Raw genomic sequence first — 27,718 nt, forward strand, 5'->3', positions numbered from 1 at the left:
ATAGGCAACATTCCAGGAACCAGGTAACATCTCAGGAAGCAAGTAACATCCCAGATATCAAGCAACATCTCAGGAACCAGGTAATGTCTCAGGTACCAGGTAACCACCCAGGAACCAGGCATCATCTCAGGTGTCAGGTAAGCACCCAGGAACCAGATAACATCCCAGGAACCAGGTAACATCCCAGGAACCAGGTGACATCCCGGTGCCCCGCAGCGGGCCTTACCTGCCGATGACCTCGATGTTGGAGATGGCATAGAAGTACTTGTAGAGGTTCTCCCGCTGCACGTAGGTGCCCCCGAGCGCCGGGCGCAGCAGCCGCATGCGCAGGTCGGTGAGCGTGAAGAACTCCTTGAGGCCCTTGGCGCTCTCCAGCCGCGTGTAGAGGTTGTCCATGTTGCGCAGGTCGGGGCCGGCGAAGATGGCGAAGCGGTCCCGCACCTCGAAGCGCACGTGCTTCTCCTTCTTGGAGCCGGCCCAGCGCGAGTACTCCTCGGTGCACAGCACGCGGTGGGCGCCCGAGGCGGCCAGGTCGCGGGCCCGGCGCGCAGGCATGCCGAAGGCCTCCATGCAGTCCTCCGCGTAGAACTGATAGGGCTGCCACGTGCGCCCGTTGTCCAGGGACTTCTCGAGGACCATGACGGTGGGCCGGCCGTACTCGAAAGTCACCACCACGTCGTCCGTCAGCTCCACGCTCTTGTTCCACGAAAGGGTGATGTTGGCCTCCAGCGGGCTCGGGTAGCGGCTCCACGTGACGCTCTGCCAGTACGTGGCCAGCCCCTCCGCCTCCTTGTCGAACATGAGCTGCGGCGGGTGGGCCAGGTCCGGGTTGGAGGCGTCACACTCGTTGCTGCACAGGTAGGGGTTCTCCTGCAGGGGAGAGGACAAGACGGGGTGGGTGCAGCTGCTCAGGACAGCCCCCACCGCGTGCCCGGGTGTCTGCACAGCCTGTGCTCCAATGTCCGGGCACCAGGAAGCGTCTCCCGGGCAGGTAATTTGTACCCATTTCCCCAAAGTGTGTAAAGACATGCAATTCTGTGGCTTCCCAAGAAAACATACACTTGTTCCTACTCCAAGAACAGACGATCAAGAAGGGCAGGTGTTAGTTCCCTGCTCCAAGGTCCCCCATGGCTCCCATTGCCTGGAGGATAAAGTCCCAACTCTTTAATACGTTGACTCTGCCCTCCTCCCACCCTGCCTGGAGCCTCTGTTCCCTGCCTCCCACCTGAGCACTCCTGTCCTCTGAGCCTTGCTCGTCTGGGCCCCTGAGCCTTTGCAGATGGTATTCCCTCTCCTTGACGTGCCCTTCCACTCTCTGCCTTGAAAATTCCTACTCACATTCTTGACTCTTTAAACACCTCCAACACTGAGATGCCTTCCTGACCCTTTAAACAATACCATTAGCAGCAACAGGAGTGGTGGTGAGAAAAGAAGCCAATTTCACGGCAAATATTTGTTGAACTGCCCCCCGGTGCGAGGCACAGCATCTCACTTACAGACCGCATTATCTTACTTCTCTTCTATGTAGTATCTCACCTCCAGACAGAGTGCGAGAATTGCCTCCGTGCTCCGGATGAAGAAACCTGGGCTCAGGATGATGGTGGCCCTTGCCCAAGGCCCCCTCTGGGGAGAGCTGGGAGCCAGACTCTGGCCTGTCTGACACAGAGCATGACAGTCACGCCTGTCTCTGGCCCCACAGCATGCGTGTCCACGTCATGCCCAGCTGGGCACACTGGAAGTATGCTGAGTGTCCACGGGTTCCTCTCAAGAGGGTGCATCTTTGTGGCATGTCATTTCTAGGTCCTGGGCACGTACCTGGCAGGTCCGGTGTGGGACGCCAGCTGAGGAAGGCAGAGCACGGCCCCCACTCGCTTACTCTCCTCCCGCCCTACCTCCAGAAGGCTGGCAGCCGCTCCCGGGCCCAGCGAGTACCAGCTGTGGCTTCCCTCCATGGCAGCTCAGATCCGTTCTCCGTGTCTGGTCCACTGTGTGAACTCACCCGGAGGCCTGAAAATGTCACTAACATAGCAGGTGCAGGGGGTCGGAGGTATGAATAGGTGGAGCGTGGGGGATTTTTAGGGCAGTGGAGTGATTCTGTATGACACTGTCCGGTGGACACATGACATTATACATTTGTGAAAATCCACAGAATGCACAACTCTGGGAGTGAACCCTAACGTACACTATGGACTTGAGTTAATAATAACGTATCAGTGTTGGTTCATCGACTGTAACAAATGCACCACACTCATAATACCTTAATAATAGGGGGGCTGTGTGCAGGGAAACGGGGGGTATTAGGAATTCTCTGTACTGTCTGCTCAATTTTCTGTAAGCCTAAAACTGCTCTAAAAAAGAAAGTCTGTTGATCAAAACAAAACCGTCACTAACAACCGCACAGCCCCCCGACCACTCACAGCCCTTTGTGAGGAATATTTCGGGTCTCTGGTTTGCTCAGACAAACCGGCTTGGATCTCAGTTAAAGTCAGTCACTCTAAAATGAGCCGTTGGTCTCCCCCGGGGAGGTGGACGCGTTGCCCCGAGAGGCTGAGCTGGCCCCCCGCCACCCCCCTCCCGCCGGCGTCACTGCGGCGGCCCCAGGCCACCACCTTTGAAACCCGTTAGTGGAGGACGAGGTCCTGGGCCGCCCAGGGCTCCTCGGTGAGCAGGCTGGCCCTAGGGTTCACTGAGGCAGGTTCCACAAAGCCCTCCGTGACCAAAATAGCTCTGCCCTCCATCCCCCGTCGTGCCACTGGCCACCCCCCCGGCACAGCCCGGCCGATTCACCGGACCCGCAAACCTCGGCGTGGAAGGGGTGCACCACTGACTCCAACTCCTCACTGTGCAGATGGGGAAACTGAGGCCCAGGGTGGGGCAGGCCTGGCCCAGGCCTCCTTGAGAGTGGCAGTGTTTCTGAGGACGAGCCTGCTCCTGTCCTGGACAACCTCAGGGGTGTCCTGAAACCCTGGCTACCTTACAGGCAGCATGGCAGGGGGAGGGGCCTGGCTCAGCTCCTGGGGGTCCAAGCTTCCTGGCGCTCCAGCTGAGTGACCCTGTGCTGTCACCCTGAATGGGGAGGGGCTGAGAGGTCCCACGGGGATGGCTCAATGGCCTGCAGAGGCGAGGCCTGGTAGCAGCCTACCTGGGAGGGACAGCCCCTCCCCAGCCCTCTGCCGGCCCACAGAAGGGAAGGGCGCCTCGAGCCCAGAGGCGGAATGAGCTCTGGTGGTGCCATTTGGGGTGGAGAGTGGTGGGGCAGATGCCCCAGAGCTCACCTGGACTTCCAGGCAGGAGGACACAGTTTGCACCCAGGTTGGCATCCTTCTCCACCCCATCCCCACCCAGTAGTCGCCCTCTTCCCACAGCCCCAGGCCCCCCTTCTCCTGCCCCTGGCACTTTGTTAGGGGCTAAATTGTGTCTCCCTCAAATTCATACATTGAAGCCCTAACTCCAGGACCTCAGAATGTGACTGTATTTGGAGACGGGCCTTTAAAGGGTGATGAAGACAAAATGAGGCCGTTAGGTCGAGCCCTAATCCAATCTGACTGGTGTCCTTGTAAGAAGAGGAAATTTGGACCCACAAAGAGACACCAGGGTTGCGAGTGTGCAGAGAAAAGACCATGTGAAGAGGCATCAAGGGGGCGGCCATCTGCAAGCCCAGGGGAGAAGCCTCAGGAGAAAGCAACCTGCTCGGTCTTCAAGGGTCACACAAACCTTGATCTTGGACTTCTAGCCACTAGAGCCGTGAGAAAATAAATCTCTGTTGTCTAAGCCATCAGACTCTAGCAAACTAATACACACTTTATCCCAGGTGAGCAAAGACGGTCAAGGTGGGCGGAACGGCTCAGAGGGGCGAGGCTGAACTGTGAGTTTTTGACGGTTCCCCCAGAAGCTCTCTCTGGGCCTCCTCCACCAGCCTGGCTCTGAGCACGCTGGTACCAGGCGGGGTCACACTTCTTTGCCCACCTGGGAAGCTCCTATCAACACACCACTGAAGGCCCTGACTTTTCCCTGGCTGCCTCGTCCCCTCTCACCTCTGAGCGTGTGCTCCTGCAGCCCTTTTCCCTCCTCCCGGTTTTCAGAGCCCTCCCCCATGCACTCCTCCAGGAAGCCCTCCTTGCCTGACTCAATCTGTGAACCCAGTTCCCCCGTCACCCCTCACAGGGTTGTTAGTGTGCTTACCTGGGACAGTACAGTGAAGTTTCTGTATAGGGCCTGGACCTCAGTAACCGCTCACTAAATTATGGTTATTATTGTCATCATATTAATTAGTTACTAACATAACTAGATTAATATTAATATATCTCACATTGAGTGTTGATATTATTCCTGTCAACCCCTGACTGCTGCAAGTCACTCATGCCTCACCTTTGTCCTGGTTTCTCTTCGTCCCGCTGTCTCGCCTTCCCTCACCCTGCCCAGCCTCCTCGTGGTCCCCAATGGGGGACATCAGATCCCTCACAGCCCCCAGCTGCGCCCGGCCTGTCACCAGGAAGACTGACATGGCCGGCTCTGCCAGGTTTCGGGCGCTCCAACCTGGCTGTGGATGCCGTGCCGCCCTAACCTGCAGGGCCCGCTGGCCCCCACCCCCAGCCCGAGAAGCAGATGGTCAGAAACTAATGAATCAGCCTGTGTATTTACCAGACCCGCGCCTGCTGCGGAGCGGGCTTAATCAACAGCGAGTACGATAAATAAGTCCCAGGCCATCGCCAACACAATTCTGTCTCTCTCTCTCTCCTATTTCTCTTCTTCCTCCCCCACCCCAAGATCTCGGGATTCCATTTAACCGTTTAGGGGTTCGGAGTGTGCCTCCTGCTGCAGGCGCTGTCTACGCGGAACGCACCGTCCTTTCCAAACCCCATGTGCTCAGACTCCCGGTTTCCTCCTGTGCTTCCTGGGGGAGGATTCCGAGGAGCGAGCCTGGATTAGAAGCCCCGTTTACCCTGAGCCCCCCACCCGGAGAGCTGCTGCACCTGACGGCTGATTACAGCTCGTGAGGGAGAGGCCAGGCTGGAGGCCGGCGGTTGCCAGCCTTCCTGGTCTGCACATTTCCACTCGTCTCTGTGAGATCAGATTAACTAATGACGAAACAAACAGCCCCAAGACAGTGGCCTATACCAGGGAGAAACAGTCAGGATGTTTGAGGCACACCTTAACCTTTTAGGACGACACCAGGCATTGTTTCTTTAGACAATTCACGAATATTACAAAAAAAAAAAATCATATCCCTGATTAAAAGCCTTGGAACTTTCTCCAGAAAAATGTAACATACCACATTTTCCACGCCAATTCAGGGGGTTCATGGAGTCCCATCTCCCCACTTAGGCACCCCTATTCTAACTGGAGTCTGGAGCAGTTAAGGAAACTAGCTTTGGGGTCTGAAAGTCCTGGGTGCAATCTCAGCTCTATCCCTTGAGGCTGTGTGACCTTGAGAAAGTTGCTTTACTTCTCTGAGTCTTTTATTTCTCATCCAATATCTTGTGATAATGTCCCCAGAAAATGTCCCCAGACGGTAGCAGTTACTATTAAACGGCAGCTTCATATACACCAGCTCAGGGGCTCTCCCAGCAACCCTCCAGGGGAAGAAGTAAGGCTGAGACCAGCCGGCTCGTTAATGGTAAAGCCAGAACTTCACACACCACACGGACCACCTTGGGACTACTGGCTCGGAAGAGTGTGATGATCATGGCATTCATTGAGTGCCAGCCACGTGCCAGAAATGGGCTGGGCCCTGCACACCCATTCCTCGACGCGTCCTTCTAGCAACCCGCAGGGAGAGAGGTGCTACAGTCATCTCCACTCACAGGCGAGAAACCGAGTACTTGCCTGCCGCTCGGCACTTCCTCTGGACTCGGCGGGACCCCACCAAGGAAATCTGGGGGAAACCGAGCCCCTTATATCTGCGGCTCCCCTGTCTCTACAGACACACAAAGGCCTGAAAGGTTGGCAGCAGAGCTGGAGGGGGGACGGCAGGAGTGCAGGGTGAGGGAAGGTGGCCAGCCTGGACAACAGCACAGAGGATGGGGTGGGGACACATCCCCCACATGGACACCAGGTAGGGGTCGCCCGGCATGAACAACTCTATGCAGAAACCACTTCACACCACGCTTTTCAAACCCTGTGACAGTCTCTTAAATGCATTTGCTTTCATGTGATTTTCTGTGTAACGGGTGCAGCTGGAGTCAGAGGCCAGGCTGTAAACACCGTAGACAGGCTTCGGGCAAAAAATACAATTGAGTGGGAAAGCCAGTTGTTAGCAGGGACGGAGGGAACTGTCCCCCGGGGAAGTCTGGCTGTTTGGATCTTCGGGCCCCTAATAAGGAGCCCGAAGAGGGGCAGTCGCAGAATTGTAACGAAGTCTGAGGAAGAGGGAAAAACAACTTCGCGAGGACCGGCCTTGCAACCCGCACCCGTGTTGGGAAAACATCTCACAGTCACTGCCCACCCACAAGGCGGGTTTTGGCCAGAGCGTGGCGGGAAGGGCTCTGCCATTTGTAGCCAGGTGAGCGGGCACTGTCCTCACCCGGCCACTCACAGCCACAGGACTGTGGGCGAGTCACTCCACTGCCTTGAGTCTGGATGGAGGGGAAGAGCCATGAGGACCCTGGCACCACCGGCCCCGTCCCCACTGCAGCCCAGCCCCTGGCACTCCTCGGGGACTTGGGAAACCTTTGTCGAATGAACGCAAGTTAGTGAGTGGAGGAGGCTGACTCCACAGGACTGGCGTGAGAATTATACAGGTGCCATGCGGCAAGCACCTTTCGTAGCCCTGGCTCTCGGATGATGGATGTAGGGAGAGCATCATGACCATCACCAGCCCTGCATGTCCATTATCCCTCCAGATGCTCACGGTGATGCTGGAGGATGGGGTCCCTGTATCTACATCCTACACGTGAGGAGAGGCTGAGCTACTTCTCAAGGTCACACTGCTCCGCGGTGGCCGAGGTGGGACAAGACGCCAGGGAGTCAGGCTGAGAGACAAGTCAGGAAACTGTGCCCGTCACCCAAAAGGGAAAGGATGGGGCCGCCCCAGCCCTGTGCCCCTCCCCCGAGACTCGGGTTCCACCAGGAGGCAGACAGCCCATCCCTCTGCCACCGAGGCGTGTGGGCAGGCCCAGGGAACAGTTTAGCAGCTGACAGATTTTTTTGAACCTGTCTGCAGAGTTGCCAGCGAAACTCATCCTCAGCCCCGTCAACCTCAGCTGAGGCAGGAGGCATCTGCCTGTGGGAGGCAGGAGGCCACCGAGGAGAGCCCTGGGCAAGGGGTGCCGACGGGGAGAGACATGGAGCACGGCCATCAGTGGGGATTCCTCTGACAGAACGGGACAGGAGCAGAGATGAAGGGAGGAAACCGGAAGGCAGCTAAGCTAACCCGCCCTCCACCTTGCATGATGCTTCTGAAACTTGGGGGACACTCGTCTAGCTTGGGTAGGCGTGCATACCAGTAACAAGCACCTGACCCATGGGGTCATGGACTCGGGATTTGACTCGGGAGACTGTCCCTGACCCCACGTGTGACCTTGGGCGGGGCCGTGCCCCATCTGTGCCTCAGTTTCCCTGTTCACGAAACGACGGGGCTCTGACACTGACATCCCACAGTCTAGGTCCCTCAGTCCCCCACGCCACTCGGGAGGAAGGGCGCAGACACACATCCCCACCTCCCCCTACTCCAGGGAGAAAGCCGGGGTACCGGGGGAATTCTCTCTAACAAATTATTTCCCATTTATTGGTAAGAAAAGTTGCAGCAGGGATAAATTATTAACAAAGCGGAAACAGAGATTCTGTTGGGAGCTGATTCTAATTCTAGCTGCCCTGACCATCTCTAACTCTCTCCTCCCTCAGCTCGTCTCTCCCCGCCCCATTCTCCTTCTGTGGTTTCATTGATCCCTGTCCTCTAACTCCCACCCCCACCCGCAGGCTCCTCTTCTCTTCCCTTTTTGGTTTCTTTTCCAGCTAAAGCCCTGGACAGCAGCAAGGTCACCCTCCCTGCTCGTGAATCAGCGGAAACCGACCCCGTGCGGCATGTCAGGGCAGGAGCTACAGCCGGCCTGGGAGGCTTCGCTTGTTTTTTTTGGTTTTTGTTTCTCGTTGGAGCCGTTTCTTCCCAGCGCAGCCATCACTCAGGCAGGGGGAGGCCAGGAGCCGGGCCAGGCGTCTTCCTGGGACTCATCCATCCTGGAAATGAGCCTCCAGAAGCCACGGCCACAGCCCCCCTCCCACCCCAGACCCTGACCCCAAACCAGCCACGGTGGGCGTCTCCTGGGCAAAGGCCCACCTCGGACCCGCGTCCCAGGCCGCCTCCTGAACCTGCCCCGGCCTGGCCGTAACTCAAGAAAATGCACCTCAGTTCTTCAGTTGCTCAGAGCAGCTCTCCGCTGTGCTCCAGTGCCCCAAGTTGTTTCAGAGGGAAGAGAGGCCCTTCATTTCAACCCTGCCCACAATTCGCCTCTTTCCAGAACCTTCCATGACTGAGACTGGACTCTAGGACAGCAGGGCCGGGTCTGGCCCACCCTTGCTCCACACCCCTGAACAGTCATTTGCATATAGCAGTATTCGATAAACGTTTCCATATTGAGGGAGGACCCTCAGCAATTGGATCTAATGACAGTGTTTGTTGAGCGCTTATTCAACATGCACTTTCCAGCTCGTGTCACTGAATCCATTGCTTTGGTGCGGCTCAGAGAGGATGAGCCACCTGCCTGGCGTCACCCAGGTAGGACTGTGTGGTTACTGAGGGAAGCAGGAAGCAGCCGGCTGAGGTGCTGTTCTAGCAGCCGGGCAGGGACCCTGGTTCGTCAGTCCTCTTCACCCCAACTCTGGCTTCCCCAACAGAAGACTTTCCAACAACTGAGGGCCTTGGGCTGCCCTGGTGGACGAGCTGTCCAGGAGAGGGGCAAGGATGCTTGTCACACTGCTTGTCACGACTGCAGACCCAGCACTGCCGAGTTCCTCCACCAGCGGAACAGCCAGAGGGGGTGGGATCGTGCCACGGCTCCGACTAGACAAGGGTTAATCTCTCCAGGAACTTAAAATTTCATTCTTTTTTTTAAAAAAAGGATACAGGGCCAGCCCCGTGGCTTGGCGGTTAAGTGAGCGTGCTCCACTGCTGGCGACCCGGGTTCGGATCCCGGGCGCGCACCGACGCACCGCTTCTCCGGCCATGCTGAGACCGTGTCCCACATACAGCAACTGGAAGGATGTGCAGCTATGACATACAACTATCTACTGGGGCTTTGGGGGGAAAAATAAATAAATAAATAAAATCTTTAAAAAAAAATAAAAATAAAAATAAAAAAATAAAAAAAGGATACATTTTGCTTTCCCCTGGGCATATGTGGAAGCTTCCCACAGCCAGATTTCTAGAAACACTTGGGGTGGGAAATTCTGTCCTAGCTGAAGGGTGCCTGTGCTGATCCCTGTGGCCCCCCACAGATGACAGCTGCACCCCAGCCCCTCGCCTGGTACCACATAACTGACCAGAGACACGTGGGCGCCTTCTCAGACAGAGGATGGCTCCCCTTCCATTTGCATGCCCCTAGTGACAGGGAACTCACCACTACAAAAAGCAGGTAGGCCAATCTGGACTGCTCACTCCCTAGAAAGTTTGGCGACATATTTTGGCTCACGTTCCACATATTTTCTTTGCTTCGGGCCCCCTTTGTTTTACGTGTTGGTCCTGTTTTCTTTGGTGATGCTGTAAACATTTTCTAATTGATTAGAAAAAGGAGAGACAGGCTGGATGAGCCCAAGCCTTCCTCCTCCCCATGCCAGGAGCTCAGACACTGCTTCCCCACAGGCCCAGCGGGAAGGCCCAGCCGCTCCTCCTCGCCTCCTGCCTGCGCACAGACCCAACCTGTTCATCCTAGGAGCTCGCCTGCTGGCAGCTGCCCCGGCCTCCTCCCTCTCCCTTCCTGCCCACGCCCACTCCCCACTTGAGGCTCGCCACCCAAACAGCTCAACGCTTTCATTTAATACTTTATAAAAAAGAAAATAAAAGTAAAGAAGGTGAGAAGGAAGGATGAAAGAAAGAAGGAGGGAGAGAGAAAAAAGGGAGAGAGGCAAAGCAGGCCAGGGCGGGCGGAACGGGGCCGAGAGGAAGAAACGCTGCATCCAGAGAAGCCCAGTAAAGTGCATTATTGATTCGGGACTTAGAAAATGCTTAGAGGGTAGGAAAAGCGTCCTGCTCTTTAAAAGCCTGTGCAAAGCGTAAGCCAGACACATGCAGCCTTCCCAAAGAGGCCTGCTCTGCTGACATGAATATTTTATCACGGAGGAAAAACTGTGGCTGGGAGGATTGAAATGCTGGTGGGGAGGAGAGAGGGCAGGGAGCGGCCCCCTCTGCGGGGGCTGGAGGAGCGCTCAGGGCAGCTGCCCGTTCCCAGATCCCTGGCGTTTTGGCACAGCCCCCTCTCCTCTTCTCTGAGAGCTGCCTTGGCTTTCTTGCTGAAGAGCAGAACAATGGGGTCTCCGGTCCTGAATGAGGCCCAGGACTGGCGGGGGAACACTGACTGAAAGGGGAGGGTCCAAGAGGGCTGAGGTTGACACTTGATCCCAGCAACCCACTCCCCTAACCTTTGCCCTGTCCAGCCCCTGCACAGCCAACACCAACCCCTCCAGCGTCCTCACCACCACCTGCCACCGAGGGAAACACCAGTGTGTTCTCAGCTCCCCTGCTAAACCCCAGAGCACCCCCTTTGGATAAAGTCCAAACCCAAACCAGTCCTGGCTCTGCCTGCCTCTCCCACCCATCTCACGCCTTTATCCACCTTGTTTTCTGTTTCTTTTTTAAACTTCCATATTGAGTATTTTTAGTAGCACCAGACATGGAGATCATGGTTTTTCATGTGAAATTTCATTTTCTCTATTTGTGACAATGCTATGAGGTAAGGTACAACTCCTAACCTTATTTTTCAAATGGAGAAACTGAGGCACGGATCAGTTAGGCAACGCGCTCCACATCACTTTGCTGAGCGAAGAGCAGAGCTGGTGTTAGAAGGCCCCCAATTACGCGCTCTGTGAAAAGCCTGCTCTGCCACACTGCCTCTTACTACACCCTCACTCCTTGGTTTAGGGGTAATTTTTTTTTTTTTTAAAGATTTTATTTATTTATTTATTCTCCCCCCAAAGCCCCAGTAGATAGTTGTATGTCACAGCTGCACATCCTTCTAGTTGCTGTATGTGGGACGCGGCCTCAGCGTGGCTGGAGAAGCGGTGCGTCGGTGCGCGCCCGGGATCCGAACCCGGGCCGCCAGCAGCGGAGCGCGCGCACTAAACCGCTAAGCCATGGGGTCGGCCCTAGGGGTAATTTAATGCATTTTTTGTGCCACAGACGTCTTTGTCTGCAAAACATATACACAAGTCTTACAAATTATTTTATAATCGAAGCCATTTTCCAGCCTTGTTTTCGACTCTCTCGTCTCTTCTTCCTGATGCCCACCCTCCATCCCATGCTGGGCTTTGGGGACAGGGCACCCTCTGTCTGGACCTCCTCCCCTCCACCCCTTTGCAGGTGTCCGCTTAAACATCTCTTCCTCTTCGGTGGGAAAGCATCCCTGGCCACCGCCCCCCACCCCGAGATGAGTGCTTGATCACAGTTTTCCTTAGTGACCTCTTTGGTTAATTACGCGTGTGGGTCCCCTCCCCGCTGTGTGCTCCAGGAAGGCAGGTGGAACATGCAAGGTGCTTAATGAAGGTTTGCAGAGTGACTCCTCCTCAGCAGGTCCCTTCTCCAGGTCCTCCGCACTTGAAAGGAGGTCTCAGGAGTGGACGGTCCGGGTGCTGCCCGTACCAACAGCCACAAGTCAGACCTTTGAGGGTTTCTTCCTGCTGGTCTCTGAGGAGTTAAGTGGCGGGGCAGAGGAAGAGTAAGAAGTCCTTGGGCATGCCCCACACCTGGGCACACCTGGGCATCCTGGACAGGTGCATCACTGTGGCGATGGCCCTTGGAGGGGGTGGGAGTGGCAAGGCTGAGCTGGTAAGGTTTCATTCATTTTTCATTCACTTACCCATCACCTATTTCTGAATGTCCTCTGTGTGGAAAATGGGCTTGGAGAAGCAGCAGTCAGACCTGGCTGCCCATCAAAGGGCAGGGAGTGGTGTATGGAAATATTCCTGGGCCCCAAGGCCAGAAATTCTGCTCCAGATTGCAAGCAAACCAACCAACCAACCAGCCAATCAACCAAAACCCTGTGCAGTGACTCAGATGCCCAGCCAGTTCCCCCTGGTACAGCTGATCCGAGGAAGGGCACCTGTGCTGTGACATAGGCCCTGCTCTCACCATCATCCCCACTTCATAGGTGCGAACACTGAGGCCCCCAGAGGCCAGGCCCTGACTCAAGGTCACACCTGCAGTAACCCTGGTGCTTTGATCCCTTAAAGGAGCGTTGACTGCTCCACGGTGACCGCCAGAGAAATCGCCCATGGCTCGGTCCCATGAACGGTACGGGTGACAAGCCTGGAGGGCACTTGGCTAGGATGGCCAGGAAGGCTTCCTGGGGGAGGCGGGATTTCAGAAGGACAGGCCAGAGAGATGGGTGGGCCGGATAGGGACAGGCGGAGGGAGACTGACCAAGCTGTGAGGAGGGCTCTCTCTGTAGAGGGACCTAGTGCAGGGCCAGAGCAGACGTGCAGGAGCTACAGGGAGAGAGGGGTTAATGCCCTTGGCTGGGCCAGGAGCCTGGAAGGGAGCTCAGGAGACAAGGCCTAAGGGGAGGCCTGGAGCCAGCCGGCAGCCTTGACATTTAGCAGCTGAAGGAAGGCCCTGATGCTGGCCGGCCAGCCTCCTTCCAGGAAGAGAGGTCAAGAGCCTGGGAACGGAGGGCGAGGGGGAGCCGGTGCCCCTCAGCCCCAGGAAGCCAGGGCCAGTATGGAGCGCCTGCAGCTCAGATGTAAGGAAGGATTCTGAGAGCAAACTCTCTCCCCCTCTGGTCTTTGAATTTAAAAATCAACAAGCTGCTTAAGGCTGGAAGGGACCCGCTGCAGCCCCGGGAAAGACTGAAATGAGGTTCTCAAACTTGGCTGCACCCTGGGGCCACCCGGGGAGCTTTAAGAAACCCCGATGCCCAGCCGCCCCGGGGAGTCTGCCGCAGCCGGAGCTGCAGCCTGGGCGGGGGAGGGCTCCCAGGTGGCTCCACCGTGCAGCCAGGCTGAGGACTGCTTGGGCCGGGGGTCCCTGGCAGAGCCAAGTCTGCTCAACTCCCCGGCCCCTGCCTTCCTCACTCATTCCGGAGTCCTAGCTGCCCATCTGGGTCTGGGGTCTTCGTAAGGGTTAGGAGACAGCGGGCTAACAGAGGAAAGAGCCACAAAATCTGAGCCTCCTTTCCTGCTGCAGAGACCCCCGTTACAGCGTGCTCACATTAGCGCACCCCGGACCAATCACGTCAAACCCTCAGGGGTGGGTCCCAACCTGGGCACTGGGCTGGTCATGGCTTCCAATGTGCAGCCAAGGTCGAGGCCACTGAGATGGCCCAATTCTCCATCTTGGGGGGCACCTGGCCCCCCAGCCCCTTTTCCTGCCCCTCCCCTTCCCATGCCCCTCTCCCAGGCTGAGAGGCAGCCAGACCCTTGGCGAACCCGAGTGGGAGGCAGACGGGCCCAGTGAAAGGTGGACACCATGCTCCCCTTCTCCTCTGCTCCCCTCTGCCCCCTATTTTTAGGTCCATTATTGTCCATTGTTGGGTGTATTTTTTTCCACTCCTTCCCCAGAAAAACAGATCCAGTTCCTCCAGGCAAAGCCATCTCGCCTTCCCCGGAGCTGGTGCGTGGGAGCGCGCACGCTGCCAAATAGACAGGAAATAAGTGAATTATCAAATAAGTGGATTAGCAGACTCCGTCATGTCTCAAAGGGCAGGGGGGTGGGTGAATGCCACGTGCTCCTCCCCAGCCCTCCTTCCTCAGGCTGACGGGGCCAGCACGCTCATCCGGCACAAATGGCTGCACACACACACAAACACACCCGCCTCAGTCTATCAGATGCTCTCTGAGATCCTCAGAGCAGCTCAGGTCAGCTAAGCAGCCTGGTCAGGAGCTGGGCGCTGGGTCTAGGCAGCCCGGGGTGGAGGTGCCAGGCTCGTCTTCTTAGAAGCTGTGTGACTTTGGGCAAGTGGCTTAATCTCTCTGAACCCTAGGTTCCTCATGTTCAAAATGGCTGTAAATATAGGATCTACTGTAAGTATTCTAAGAGGGTTTAATGAGCCAGTTTAGGTCAAGTGATTGGTATATAGTAGGCACTCAATAAATGTAAGCTGAGGCTGCTCTGAGGAGGAGGAGGAGGAGGAGGAGGCAGAATCAAGAAAATCCTCAGACAAGAGGACCAGTCAGTTACAAGAGGACAAATGTGGATTTTCCTGAGCTTAAGGGCCCCCAGAGGGACCACAGGGGCCAGGGGTGGACTCAGGGTGCTCTGGGAAGCCCTGCAAGTGTTTGCAACTGTGTGTGTGCGTGCACTCATTGTTCTAGGAAGAGCACCACGGATTCTCAAAGGGGCTGTGACCCCCGAAAGGTAGGAGCCCCTGCCCTGGGGTTTTGCTGCTGAGGTGTGGGTTGGCCCCCTGCTTTATTTGTCCCCTCTGGGTCCCCCTGGGTGCCTGGAGGGATAATGGTCTTCTCCCTGTCTCTCCCTCTCCCTGTCAAGTTTGAAAGGCCCAGAGGCCAGAAGCAGAATGTGGGAATGCAGTGGGGCTTGGACGTTGAATACACAGACCCCCTCATGTCACAGGCAGGAAATCTACCTCCCAAAGAGGGACAACACTTGCCTGAAGCCACCAGCTCCTGGCAGCCAATCCAGTGGGGAGCCCGGTCCCCAGGAGCCCAGCCCAGCACAGTGCCAGCCCAGAGCCGTGGCAAGGGTTTTGGATGGTGCCTGGGGTGAGGACAGAGACAGAGACAGCGTGCCCGTTGGACAGCTGGCTTCTGCTTTTGATGACGCCTGCCTTTGGCCGTCTCTTGATTCCCCAGAGGCAGGGGACACTGCAAGAACCTGCAGTCCCCCAAACGGGCACCGTCCACTTTCCGTGGGCTGGCGGCAGAGGGAGGGCGCTGCTGTGGCAGAGGGGAGCTCTGAGCGTTACCCACAGGCTCCATCTCTCACTAGCCGCCTTCTCAGCTTTTGCCCAAGACCACACTTCTGCTGTGACTGAGGGGAAATGCCCGGGTCATGTTTCATTTCCTGTTATTTCCCTGGTTGAGGCTTGGAGTCAAGCGGACAAAGGACTTGGGTAGCAGGAAGGAGCTGGAATGAAGGACTGATGGGGTCCAAATGGTCCCGAAGCACCCAGGACAAACTGTGCTGGGGAGAAGAATGCCAGACCCTTGAAGATGGCACCCGGGGCCCTTTATTAGGAGGGGCGGCTCCAGAACCCCCAGGTTTAGGTCTGGAGGGTCCATAAATACGCACTCCTTTAATTCCTTTCTAAGAGGAGACCCTGAGAGGTGAGGTGACCCCTCTGTGGCCACACTGTGAGATCTCAGGCCCCCTCTCACTGCCAGTCTCAGGACAGCCATCCAGACCTCTGTGCTACAGAACCAGGCAGGATGGGACAGTGGTCAATGCCCTGGAGATGGATTCCGGCTTTTTCATTGGCTGTGCACACTTGGGTCAGTCTGTCCACCTCTCTGAGCCTCCCCCTCCTCATCCGTGTATTACTTGTCTCAGTGTGGTGGAGAGGACACAGAACACTGCACACAGAAAGGGCTGTGCAGATGCCTGGCTCACACGGGGGCCACGGGAAACGGGAGCCGAATCCCTCCAGGCGGGCGTGGGGCAGAAGCACAGCACGCAGACCTGTACAAGAGTGTGTTCCTCCGGCTCTCGCTTCCTGAAGCCCCTGCGGAGGGCTGGGGCTGGATCAGCGCGCACCACGCCGACGCCACAGGGCATCGCGGATGCTGCCTCTGCAGTGATGGCTAACACTCCGCCCGCCACCCTGCCTCAGCCCTGGCCTCCCCGCCTGCCACCAGCATCCCCTCCTGTCCACCTGGCATGGCACTGCCACAGCAAGGAGAACCACAGCTTGTGGATGGGCCGGGGTGGAGGTCTCGGAACCCTCAGGGCCTGTGAGAGCCAGCTCCGAGCAGTGCCGGTCACCAGGGGCTGCACACAGGTGTGAGAGCTCACCTAAGCAGGCCACAGAGCAAACGCCTTACCCTCACAGTCACACCTACTTGGGAGGTGCACTCCGGCCCTCGCTGGACAAAAGTGGCTTTCAGGCAGGCATCCCGCATCCCCCACCCAATGTCACCACATGAGGTCACATCCAGGGCACAAGTGGATGAACGGAGGCCTGGTGTGCAGTCCCTCATGTCCCCAGGGCTCCAGTCCACTCTTCTGGGAGAGCCCGTGGCCTACGGTGGAGCCTCCTGGGTCCTCTGCCCCCTCAATGGGGCACAAGGAAGTCACTCCACCCTGTTGGGCCTCAGTTTCCCTGCTTAGAAAATTGGGGGAGTTGGACTCCATTAGTGGTTTCATACTGTGTTCAGAGGAGCCGTAGGACGGCCTGGGGTGGGGGCTCAGAGGCCGGGGCAGGGGCAGAGGGACACCAGCAGCCAGGTTCCAGCACCACTCTCCCCTGAACAGTCAGTTCCACTGTAATGTGCTGACAGATACTGGGGTTCCTCTGGTCTTAGACAATCTCTAGCCCCCCTCTGAATTGCACTCTGTACTTGAGATGAGGGATAATTATCATCAGCATTTATTCAGCTCCTACTATAGGCAAGCACTACCACGTGACAGAGGTGGAGACACAGAATCTGGTGCCCTGCTGAGCAGAGGAGGGGAGACCAGAGAGAAGTCACAGGTCACAACACCCCTCCCCAATTACCCTCCTCTGAGCATCAAAGTTAACATCCCAGCCTAAAACATATCTTAGGAAAAAAGGAGAAAGAAAGAGGAGAGGAGGGAGGTGGGAGAGAGAGGGAGGGAGGACGGGGTGAGCATTTGAGCTTCCCCCTCCTCAGGCCTCACCACGGCATAGTCGTTAAATGACTGGGGTCTGAGTCTGAGCCTGGACTCTGCCACTCGGCATGGGAGACTCAGCTTCCTCATCTGTAAAATGGGAACAATAGGATAAAAGTAATTTCCACCACGTGGGATATTTGGGAGGGCCTGATGGAATACTGCATGGAGAATGCTCAGGGCCTTGATGGAAGAGGTTTGAGAGTCCAGAAATAAACCCTCACATCTATGGTCAATTGATTTTTGAGAAAGGTGACAGGACATTTAATGGGGACAGAACAGGTGTTTCAACAAATGGTACTGGGAGGACTGGATCTCCACACGCAAAAGAATGAAGGTGGACACATCTCACACCATGTGCAAAAATTAACTCAAAATGGATCAAAGGGGGCCAGCCTGGTGGCACAGTGGTTAAGTTTGCACAGTGGTTAAGTTTGCACGCTCTGCTTCAGCAGGCTGGGGTTTGCGGGTTCAGATCCTGGGTGCGGACATACGCACCACTTATCAAGCCATGCTGTGACAGGCATCCCACATAAAACAGAGGAAGATGGGCACAGATGTTAGCTCAGGGCTAATCTTCCTCACCAAAAAAAAAAAAAGGATCAAAGATCTAAATATAAGAGCTAGAGCTATAAAAGTCTTAGAAGAAAGAACAGAGTAAACATTCATGACCTTGGATTTACTAATGGTTTCTTAGATATGATACCAAAAGCACAAGCAACAAAAGAGAAAAACAGATAAATTAGACTTTACTAAAATTAAAAATTTTGTGCATCAAAGAACACAATCAAGAGAGTGAAAAGATTATCTGTTGAATGGGGGAAATATTTGCAAGTCATATATCTGATAAGGATCTAGTATCCAGAATATATAAAGAACACGTACAACTCAACAACAAAAAGGCAAACAACCCAATTTAAAAACGGGCAAAAGTCTTGAATATTCCTTTCTCCAAAGAAGATCTACAAATGGCCAATAAGCCCACAATGCCCCAGCATCATTAGTCACCAGGGAAACGCAAACCAAACCATAGTGAGATACAACTTCCCACCCACTAGGTTGGCCACAATAATAAAAAATAAAAAAGGAAAATAAGTGTTGGCAAGGATGTGGGGAAATTGGAACCCTGGTACAGTGCTGGTGGGCATGTAAAATGGCACAGCTGCTGGGGAAAACAATTTGGCAGTTCCTCAAAAACTTAAATATAAAATTACCATACGACCCAGCAATTCCACTCCTAGGTATATACCCAAGAGAAATGAAAACATATGTCCACACAAAAACTTGCACACAAGTGTTTGTAACAATATTACTCATAATATCCAAAAAGTGGAAGCAACCCAGATGTCCATCAACTGATGAAGGGATAAACACAATGTGGCAGATCATGCAATGGAATATTACTCAGCCGTGAAAAGGAATGCGTTCCTGACACATGCTACAATATGGATGTACCTCGAAAACATTATGCTGAGTGAAAGTAGCCAGATACAAAAAGTCACACATTGTATGATCCCGTTTACATGAAGTGTCTAGAATAGGTAAATCCACAGAGACAGAAAGCAGACTGGTGGGTGCCTGGGGCTGGGGGAGGGAGGAATGGAGAGTGTCTGCTAATGGGTACGGGGTTTCCTTTTGGGGTGATGAAAATGTCTTGGAACTAGATAGAGGTGGTGGTTGTATAACATTGTGAATGTGCTAAATGCCGCACTGTACACTTAAAAACGGTTAAAAAGGCAAATTGGATGTTATATATATTTTACTGCAATAAATTTTTTTAATGGTTAATTTCATGTTATGTGAATTTCACCTCAATTTTAAAATTAAAAAAACATCTTTTAAAAAATACCCTCATCACAAGAAAAAAACAATTGTAACTATACGTGGTGATGGATGTTAACTAAACTTACTGCGGGAACCCTTTTGCAATATATACATATATCAAATCACATTGTACACCTAAAACTAACTCGATGTTATAGGTCAATTATATTTAAATTAAAAAAATTTTTTTTAAAGAATTTAGAAATGGAAATCAGAGGGAAATTACATGATGGACCATTATATTTTTAGCCCTCAGTTTTGTTTTTCTTTGTTTTGATTTCCATTTATGAGAATACTCTAATCAAGGGATTTGAACTTGAAACACAAGGCCTAGTGCTGCGCTTGGCCCAGGATACGCACTCTGAACCCCTCCATCTGCACCGGAGCCCACGGTTCTGTCTTTTGTGACCAAGGCTGAACCCCAGCCTAGATTTCCCCACCTCCCAGAATGCACCTGGCAATCACCTAGGAATGCTGGATGAACTGGTTAATCTAGCCAGACCCCATCATTGCACAACTGGGGAAACTGAGGCTAAGGCACTTGATCGGTGTCCCAGCAGCAAGGAGACTTTGCCGGGGCCTGATCTGCCAGGCTCCCACCCGGCGCTCATCCTGCTCTGACACGGCGCCCCCCGCCAGCAGCTGGTGTGTGCTCGGGGAATTAGAAACACATTTTCATATATTTAAGCAAATCTGCTGCTGACGAGAACCAAATCAGAACCTGCAAACCACAGCCGAACACAACCGGCTTCTGCATCCTCTGCCATTTCCCACTTTGCTCATCACTCTGGTCCCCTCCAAGAAGGAGCCCGGCAGCCTCATGGGCCCTGGGGGCCCTGGCCAGGTCCAAGGCAGGAGAGCCTGGGTCACAGGCTGTGTGACGGGAGCAGAGCTCTGCGGCCCGGGCCCCGTCCTCATGGCAGCGACGGCCAGGCAGTGAGGGCAGGGATTGCAGCCTGGTACCTGCTTCTCTGAGGCTGGCAAGCTCTGTTCCAGCCCCACAGCTTAGGACTTCCATGCCCTGTGGGCTACCTCAGCTCTCTGCCTGCTCACTATTGCCCTCCTCCCCTCCCTCCTGCCACACCTTTGGCCTAATCCCACCTACTCCAGAGATGGGTTAGGAGCCAGACAGGAAGGTTGCATCCCAGCTCCACCATTTAGCAGACTTTGGGAAGTCGGTCTATCCATCCACCAAATGGCACAGGGTGGGGGGGCTTTGGTGAGAGGCTCAGGCAGAGCGCCTTTCCCCTCCCTGTCATCCACACGCTCTCCCCTCGTGTCACCCAGACCCTCCCTCTGTGTCTTTGCACATGCCATTCCGTCTGCCCCGACCATCGCTCCTCTGAATCCCTCCAATCCTTCAAGGCCGAACACCACCCCAGACCGCCTTGGTGCCTGGCCTCCCGCCTCCACACTCCTGCAGCGCAGGCTGACCACGCCCCGCTGCCTGCCTGGCCCACAGGATCACCTTCTGTCCGCTATTTCCTACTTTTACTCCTCTTGTCTGTCCAGCTAAATTCTAGGATGGAAAAAAATTCCCTTTTTTGGAGCATTCCTGTTGTGCCAGGCCCCCAGCTGAGGGCTCTCCGTGCCTGTCTCATCTCATTTGGACAACCGTCCTTTGAGGTTGTGTCTAGTGTCATCCCACCTTCCGAGAAGAAAACCAGGGCTCCGAGCACAAGGGACTGATCCCAGGTCCCAAGGCCCACAAGGGGCGGGGTAAGCGTTACTCCATCTGCCCCATCCCAAACCCCACGTCCTCATCCACAGCTGGTGCAGGCTGCCCGTCCGTCCATCCGTCCTCTCCCTACCCCATCACCTGTGGGATTTGAGGCAGCTTGTGATGAAACACGCAATGAAGGAGAAAAATGAAAACATATTAAAAATCAGGGCCAGGGGATGTAGAGATGGAAGAGGAAGATGAGCCTGGGAAAGGCAGGATGCGTAAACTGGAAAGTTCTAGAACCTCTAAGGCTCAGACACTCTTTGGAAACATGCCCCCTCCCAGCTCCTTTCCCTCCCCCTGCACTGCCCCCGACCCTCCATGGGGCGTCTGGACCCAACCCCATTTCCTTAAGACAAGTGTCCTGAGCAAGGATCTCACTCACGTGGGCCACGGACCTCGCAGGCGGCGCTGCCCCCGGGCTGTCACTCGTCTGCTCCCCAGCAAGAAGACGGCACTGTGCAGCCAGATGTCACGCATGGAACTATTCCTGTCCTAGGCTGGGCCCTGCCTCAGGCGTTTCAAGAGATGGAGCAGCTGTAACCAAGTGTTGGGTGAGGCTCAGTTTCCAAAGTCACTTCCTACGTAAGGACAGAGATGTGCAGACCTGGCGTCAGCCAGTCTCACATCCCACAGAACAGGGACGCTAATGGAGACAAGCAGAGGCTTCTGCTGCCCCCTCTGTCCCGGTACAAACTCTAGTTCTTCCTGCAAGAGTCAGCCTAACCTCTCCTCCTCCAAGAAGCCTTCCTGGATCACACCCACCTTCCACCCACCCATCCGTTTGTTCAGTAAATGCTCACTGAGCACTGAGTGAGCCAAGAGGGAGGTGCCAGGGATGCGAAGATGAAGAGACAGCCCCGCCATTGAGGAGCTCACAGTCCAAGGAAGAAGCAAACATCAAGAGGATACTAGCCAGCATGAACTGAGCACCTACTATGTGCCAGGCTCTGTGCTCATGACAGTCCCGTATGCATATTCTAGCAATAGCCCCAATTTGAAGAAATGAGGCTCAGAGAAGTTAACTGCATGCCGAAGGTCACACAGCATGGATTCCAACCTCTCTCTCTCTGCTTCTAAGGCTTGAGCTCTTAACCACTAGGCCACATCAGTGAGCACAATGACAAGATGTGACCATAGGGGGGCCTTCTGACAGACTTGGGCTAGGGAATCAGGGAAAGCCTCCTGGAGGAGGTGGGGGTACAACCTGAACCTCAGAAAATGAGCCGGGGTTATCCAGGCAAATGTGGAGGCCTCGGAAATGAAGGGAGCAAAGGAAGGCATTCCAGGTGGAGGAGACAGCAGGGGCTAAGGCAAGGAGGTGGCAGACATCGTGGAGAGCTGGAGCCTGGAGGGCTAATGGGGAGACACGCCCCATCCCTCCCGAGCTCCCTTCACATCAGGTCTGCTCGCCACTCCTTGTTAGTTGTGTGTGTCTTTAAGGGCTGTCGTGTTTCTCGTCTGTCTACCCAGATCTGCAAGTTCCTCACTTTCCCATCACAACTGTGCCAGCCTGAGGTCAGAGCAGGCAGCCTCTGCCGACTGGAGGGGTGTAATGGGGAGAGGACGGAGCTGGGGAGTGGTGTTCCGCATGCTCCCCTCTATGGGTTTGGGGATCAGAACACACAGGGGGAAGGAGGCTGGAGCCAGTGGCCCGGTCAGGCGGTGCCCCTGGACAGAAACATTTCGTGAACATCGAGGTCGGGCAGGAGGCGGGGCGTCTGTGACCCTGATTCTGCACCTGATGTCCAACTTCATGGGGTGGGGGGTTTGAAGACTCCAGGACCCCCCCTGCCATCTGCATCATCAGCCCAGCAGCCCCCTGGGGGAGGGATGGGGCCATTCGCCCTGCATGTGGGTAAACTGAGGCACAGAGAAAGTAAAGCGTGTTCTGAGGAAGAAGTGTGCTCAAAGATGCACCTTCACGGCCCTCTCTTGGTTCTCATGTCCACCAGGACCACAGCCCCTCGTGCTAGTCTCCTTAGGTAAACCGTTTATTGTCGCCTATTTCAAAATCAAGATGGTCAAGATGGAACAAATGGTGACAGGAAAGCCTCACAGCGGAACAGACTACACTCTGCGTGCACTTCCAGATACTTTGAGAGACGCATTTCCTTCTCCCAGGGAGTTGCTGGGGCGAGAGAGGCAGCCATGATCATCCCCCACTACAGATGGGGAAACTGAGGCTCAGAGAACTCAAAGGCTTGCCCCAGATCACCCAGCCCGCGAGTGGCACAGCCGGGACGCAAGCTCAGGTCTTCAGGTTCTAGGTCTGTGGCTCTTGCTAGGATATCAGCTGCCTCTCTCTGGAACCTTCCACCAGGTCTCCGACATTCAGGGATCTCAGCTCCTGGCTCCATCCCCTCACTCCTGGACCCCACACTCCTCCTTCTCTTCCCCTTTCTCCCTCAGCAGCAACTCCCCTCTTAGCCTGCAAAGACCTCATGGGGACCACACGCCTCTCCCTCTCCCGCCTTCATCAAAAACAGGTTTCACCTACCACTGAACGGTTACTAGAGCAGCGCTTCTCAGACCCATACCCTGCGTGCATCTGAATCACTGGCATTTCTTGCTAAAAGGCAGCTTCTAGCCCAGCAGGTCTGGGGCGGGTCCTGGGATTCTGCATGTCGAACAAGGTGAGGATGCTGCTCCAAGGACTACACTTTGGGGAGCAAGTGGGTAGTTGGAGGATGGCTTTAAACACCGCCTGCCCAGTCTGTGGCTGGCGCCCTCTCTCTCTCCTTCCTCACCCTCTCCCTCCTGAGGCTCAAGGGTTAGTTTTTGTCTCTGAGGCACAAGGAAAGGGTCTCCCCTTCCTTTCACAGCTGCACAGGCAGCTGGCAGACAGCCTCTCTTTGGGGGCACTATAGGGATGCTCCCCATGCCCAACCATGCCCTCCCATCCGCAATGGGTCCTGGGAGTGGCAGTTGCCTTTCTGGGCACTGCCCTTCCCTCCTGGTCTTTGGCCCTACATCCTCACCAGGCTGGCCCTCTCCGGCCAGGTGCTGGGAATCAAGGGGCGGAGGGGCCACCTTTCTTCCCCGCAGCCTCATTGAAATTTTGCCCTTGCCCAAGAATCCTCGGTTGAGAGCTCATCCCTATTAATTCTCATTGTGCATTTAGAGCCAATAGGTTTTTATTTATTCATTTATCTTGGTCTTCCTTCCCCCTCCCCTTCCTCACCAGGCTGGAATTTACAATTCAGTTCTCAGGTGGCCTCGCGGAAGGATAGATGGGAGGCCTGGGGGGAGGGAGGGTCTGCACCCTGAACCCTGAAAAGGGCAGCCACCCCTTGGCCGCTCTTGCACCCTAGAGGTGCTCTGGGGCTCACGCTCTGGTTGGCTGGATGTTGCGACTGGCCCGACATCCACCTCAGGAGGGATGCCAGGGAGCCGGGACCCACTGGGCCATTGCAAGGTTATGGGGGCAGTGGGCAGCTGGCTACCATTAGGGCGCCCCCTGGTGGCTGGTTAACACCACCTGCTGCCGCTGGAGGAGTTCAAGCTCCCTGAGCACCCATCTCCGCCTGCTGCCCAGAGGCTAGAAATAACAGGGCATGGCGTCCTCAAGGCTGGAGAGAGGCAAAGAAGAGCCATGGACGCCACCGAGGGAGTAGAAACAACAAAAATAAGCGAATAACAGCTACCGCACGTTGAGCACCTGCTGTGTCCCAGAACACGTGTGGCCCGGCTACACCCTCCTGCCAGCACTGTGACACTTGTACAGATCATCTCTACTCTACAGAGGAAGAAACTGCAACACAGAGAGGGGAGCCCAAGCCGCCTGGTGGGTAAGTTCCTGGTCTGCCTTCTAGACCCAGTGACCTTGACAGGATTTGGGCAACCCCTTCTAACCCCTAACATGGGATCAGAACAGAACCCATCTCACAGCACCCTAGAGATGATTAAATGAGACACGCACAGGACCTGCTCAGGCAAGCTGCAGTAAAGGGTGGTGTCGGGGGTTGAATCACTCTGGATGACACCCCCTCCCCTCTGCAGAAGCCAGCCACCCCCGCCCCCAAGGCTGCCCTTCACCTGCCAAAGCAGTGTCCCCATTCTTGTCGGCTGCACATGTGCAATCAAAGGCAGAGCCGGATGGCAGCCCATAATGAAATATTTAAGTCCATCAGACAGGTGTCGAGACACTGAGGACCCACCTATGCGGGAGACGTTGGAGATACTCTTCTTCCTCCCCCGCCCTCCTCACCTGTCATCCCAGGAGAGGAGAAGGAGAAGAAGATGAAAACTCCTCCCAGACCACAGAGCTCGAGGACCTGCGCGGGCTCAGGCCGGGCAGCATCAGGACTGTGGGAGTGACTACCCCACCCTGGCAGCTGCCCTGGTTCTCTGCGTGAGGGTGGGGGCAGGGTGGAGGTCCAGGACCAAGGGCATTCCAAGCCAGCTTTGGCCAGGAGAGGGCCTCCGACTCGCATTTGATGATCATCTCCAGCCCCCACCCCTTAACCAGAAGCCAGTCCAGTGAATTACAATTTAGCTGCCCTGCCCCACCCCAACCCCTAAGCACATTAAGACAATGATTAATATTTAAGAGAAGAAATACAGTCAAGACTCGAACACGAGAGACAGAGGTTAACTCTGCTCAGGGAGTGTGGAGAAGTACTCACACGAGCTGCGGTGGGCAGCCAGCCCGAGATACAGACTCAGAGCTGGGCTCCCACCCTGGCCTGCCCTTGACCTTCAGGGGCCGCCCCCTTGCCCATCCCTGAACCATCAAAGCCCTGGGGTTCCCAGTGCAGTGATCCCCAGAGACCATCCAGCCCCTGGCTCCTGGCCCTCTGCTGCCTTCTCCTTCCCTCCCTCCCTCTCTCCCCAGTGGGCTCCCACAGCCCAGCCACCACCCCCAGTGACAGCCTCCTGACTGCTGGCCGTCCAGGTGAGAACCTGGCTTCCTGGGCTGACTGCTCCGTGATAGGATTGAAGCACCCCAGGGGACTGAGGCGTCCTCAGGAGCCCGTAGGGACACCCACTCAGTCCAGCCATCAGCCCTGAGTCCCAAGGACAGGTGGAGGCAGCAGCCACCCCGAGGACAACACTGAGCCCCTCCCGCAGCTCCTGCAGCCTGGCTGCCCTGCCCGGCCTCCTGCCAGGCCCAGGGCCTCGCCAGCACTGCCCAAGGGGAAGACACCTCTCGGGAGGCAGTTCAGCTCAGTGACTTCGGAGCCAAGCACCTGAATCACAGCTGCACCACTTCCTGGTGTGTGACTGGGCCTCAGTTTCTCCTTCTGTACGACGGGAATGACAACAGCTAACATCTACGGGGTACTTGCTCTGTGCCAGACCCTATTCTGGGCATAGTACATATATACATTAGCTCACTTACTCCTTACAACGACCCTAGGAGTGTGTGCTGTTAGTGTGCCCATTTTACAGACGATGGAACAGAGGCCCAGAGACGCCACTAGTCCAGAGCCCATACCCTAAAACTCCCACTTTATACAACACAGAATCAACCTGGCTGAGCTGAGGGAGGACTCCATGGAATGACACGTGTCAGGGTCTTAGCCCACACACTTGACAAGCTCGCGTTAAATGATCACCACTATTATTATTGTTGTTATTGTTGTCGTTAATATTACTTGAGTACTGAAGTACTCCGTGGCTCTAAGACCTCATCCTTCACTAACTAGGGACTCAAGTGACAACACCTGAACGTCTGCCTTCCCCCCGACTTAACCAGTAACTTCGGTGAGTGCACATAGGGATGGAATTAGAAAGGGCATCAACCACATCAGCCACCTTGGTCTGATCCCCTCCTTCCTCCCTTATGAATCCCCTCTGCACTTCCATCAAACCTTCCTGTCAAAGTGCCAGCTCGGTGCTTGGCATATCCTGGCAAAACTGTTTGCTGGATTGGATCCGGTGGGAAAGGAGTTGTACCGCAGGAGGGATGGACAGAGGGAGGTCAGAGTGCAATGCTGCAAATAGTCCCTTGCTCCCTCGCCCAGAATTCTGACTCCCTACAAGGGAGGCGGGGCTTATCTGTTAGGCTGGGGAATTGTGGCTACTATGGTCTTCCTGAGAAATGATCTGATGGTCAGCAGGCCAAGAATTCCCCACCCCAGAGAACTGTGTCACATGATCCCGGAGTTATCAGGGTGGCCTTTGCTTTGGCACGTTTCCAAGGTGGGACAGAGACCTGGTCCCAATCCCAGAGGCAGGAAAGTCAACCTCGCATCCTGGTCCTCCCACTCTGCCCACCCATCCCAAGGGTCTGCCCCAGGCCCCCTCCCACTGGGCCTGAGCACACAGAACAGCAGTGGGCTGACTTACATGGGAGCAGAATCTCTCAGGGGGGTCTCCGCACGTGATGCCCGAGGGCTCCACCTTGACCTTGACATAGTCCTTCAGGCGCATCACCTTGGGCTGGCAGGCGTAGAACTCCCAGGTGGGGCCCTCATCCGTGGTCACCCAGGATTTGCAGATGTCGTAGTCCCCAGAGGCCAGTGGGAGGCAGTGCAGGAAGAGGGCCAGCAGGGGCAGCATGGCTGCACAGTCCGCAGGGGCGTGGCCCGGAGAGGCCCTGGAGAGGCAGCGACGGGGTCAGGCAGGACTCGCAGCCTCAGCATGGAAATGCCACATCTACAGGCGATGGAGGCCAGATATCCCAGGACTTGAACACTGCCAGGCTGCAAACAGCGAGGAACTTGTTCTTTCCAGAAGGCGGATACGAATCCCTCAGAGCCAGCGTTTCTCAGACTGCAGATGGGCAGGTCAAAAAGTTGCCCATAACTTTGTGTCCTCCTAACCTTGGCATTACACCTCTCCCAGAGGTGAATCTGATCAACCCAGGCAGACTCTCAAATGGTGACAGTGGATGGAAATGGGATAGGGAGAAAATCCACAGGGATCTGGCATGAGGCCGGGTCAGATTGCTTTTAACTTTTGTCCTTCCAATCAATCCGGGTCTTTAAAGGGCCCTTAATGTGTGATGTGCCCAACACAACTGCAAAACACCCCTCCGGCCTGCATTGTAAAGATAAAACAGAATCAAGAGGCATACGTGTTAGCTGGAAACATGTTCCCTCTATAGGACTGGTCTGGGCATCTCAGACCAATAAAAGAGATTTCTTTTCATATGGGCTTATAATGACAACAATCGTGCCTCTGGACTGAAATATAGAGAAGCTACTGAGGTGTTAACCGAGAAGTTTATTTGGCTGGGCTTTGGTGGGGACAGGCACTAATGGGGGCAGCTG

At 55.3% G+C, this 27,718-nt stretch overlaps 1 protein-coding gene across 1 annotated transcript in view; it reads right to left on the reverse strand.

The window, feature by feature from the left end:
* Positions 1-27,481, reverse strand: part of NTNG2 (netrin G2) — a 67,553-nt gene extending 40,072 nt beyond the window's left edge. The window contains 2 exon segments of the mRNA XM_087418880.1: positions 227-870; positions 26,793-27,481. Of these exon segments, the coding sequence (XP_087275006.1) occupies positions 227-870; positions 26,793-27,005 (857 nt within the window). The 5' untranslated portion in view covers positions 27,006-27,481.
* Between the last annotated feature and the right edge of the window lie 237 nt (positions 27,482-27,718).

This window comes from Ceratotherium simum, chromosome 29 (genome assembly GCF_057802395.1).
Source record: "Ceratotherium simum simum isolate JZ-2026a chromosome 29, ASM5780239v1, whole genome shotgun sequence".
NCBI lineage: Eukaryota > Metazoa > Chordata > Mammalia > Perissodactyla > Rhinocerotidae > Ceratotherium > Ceratotherium simum.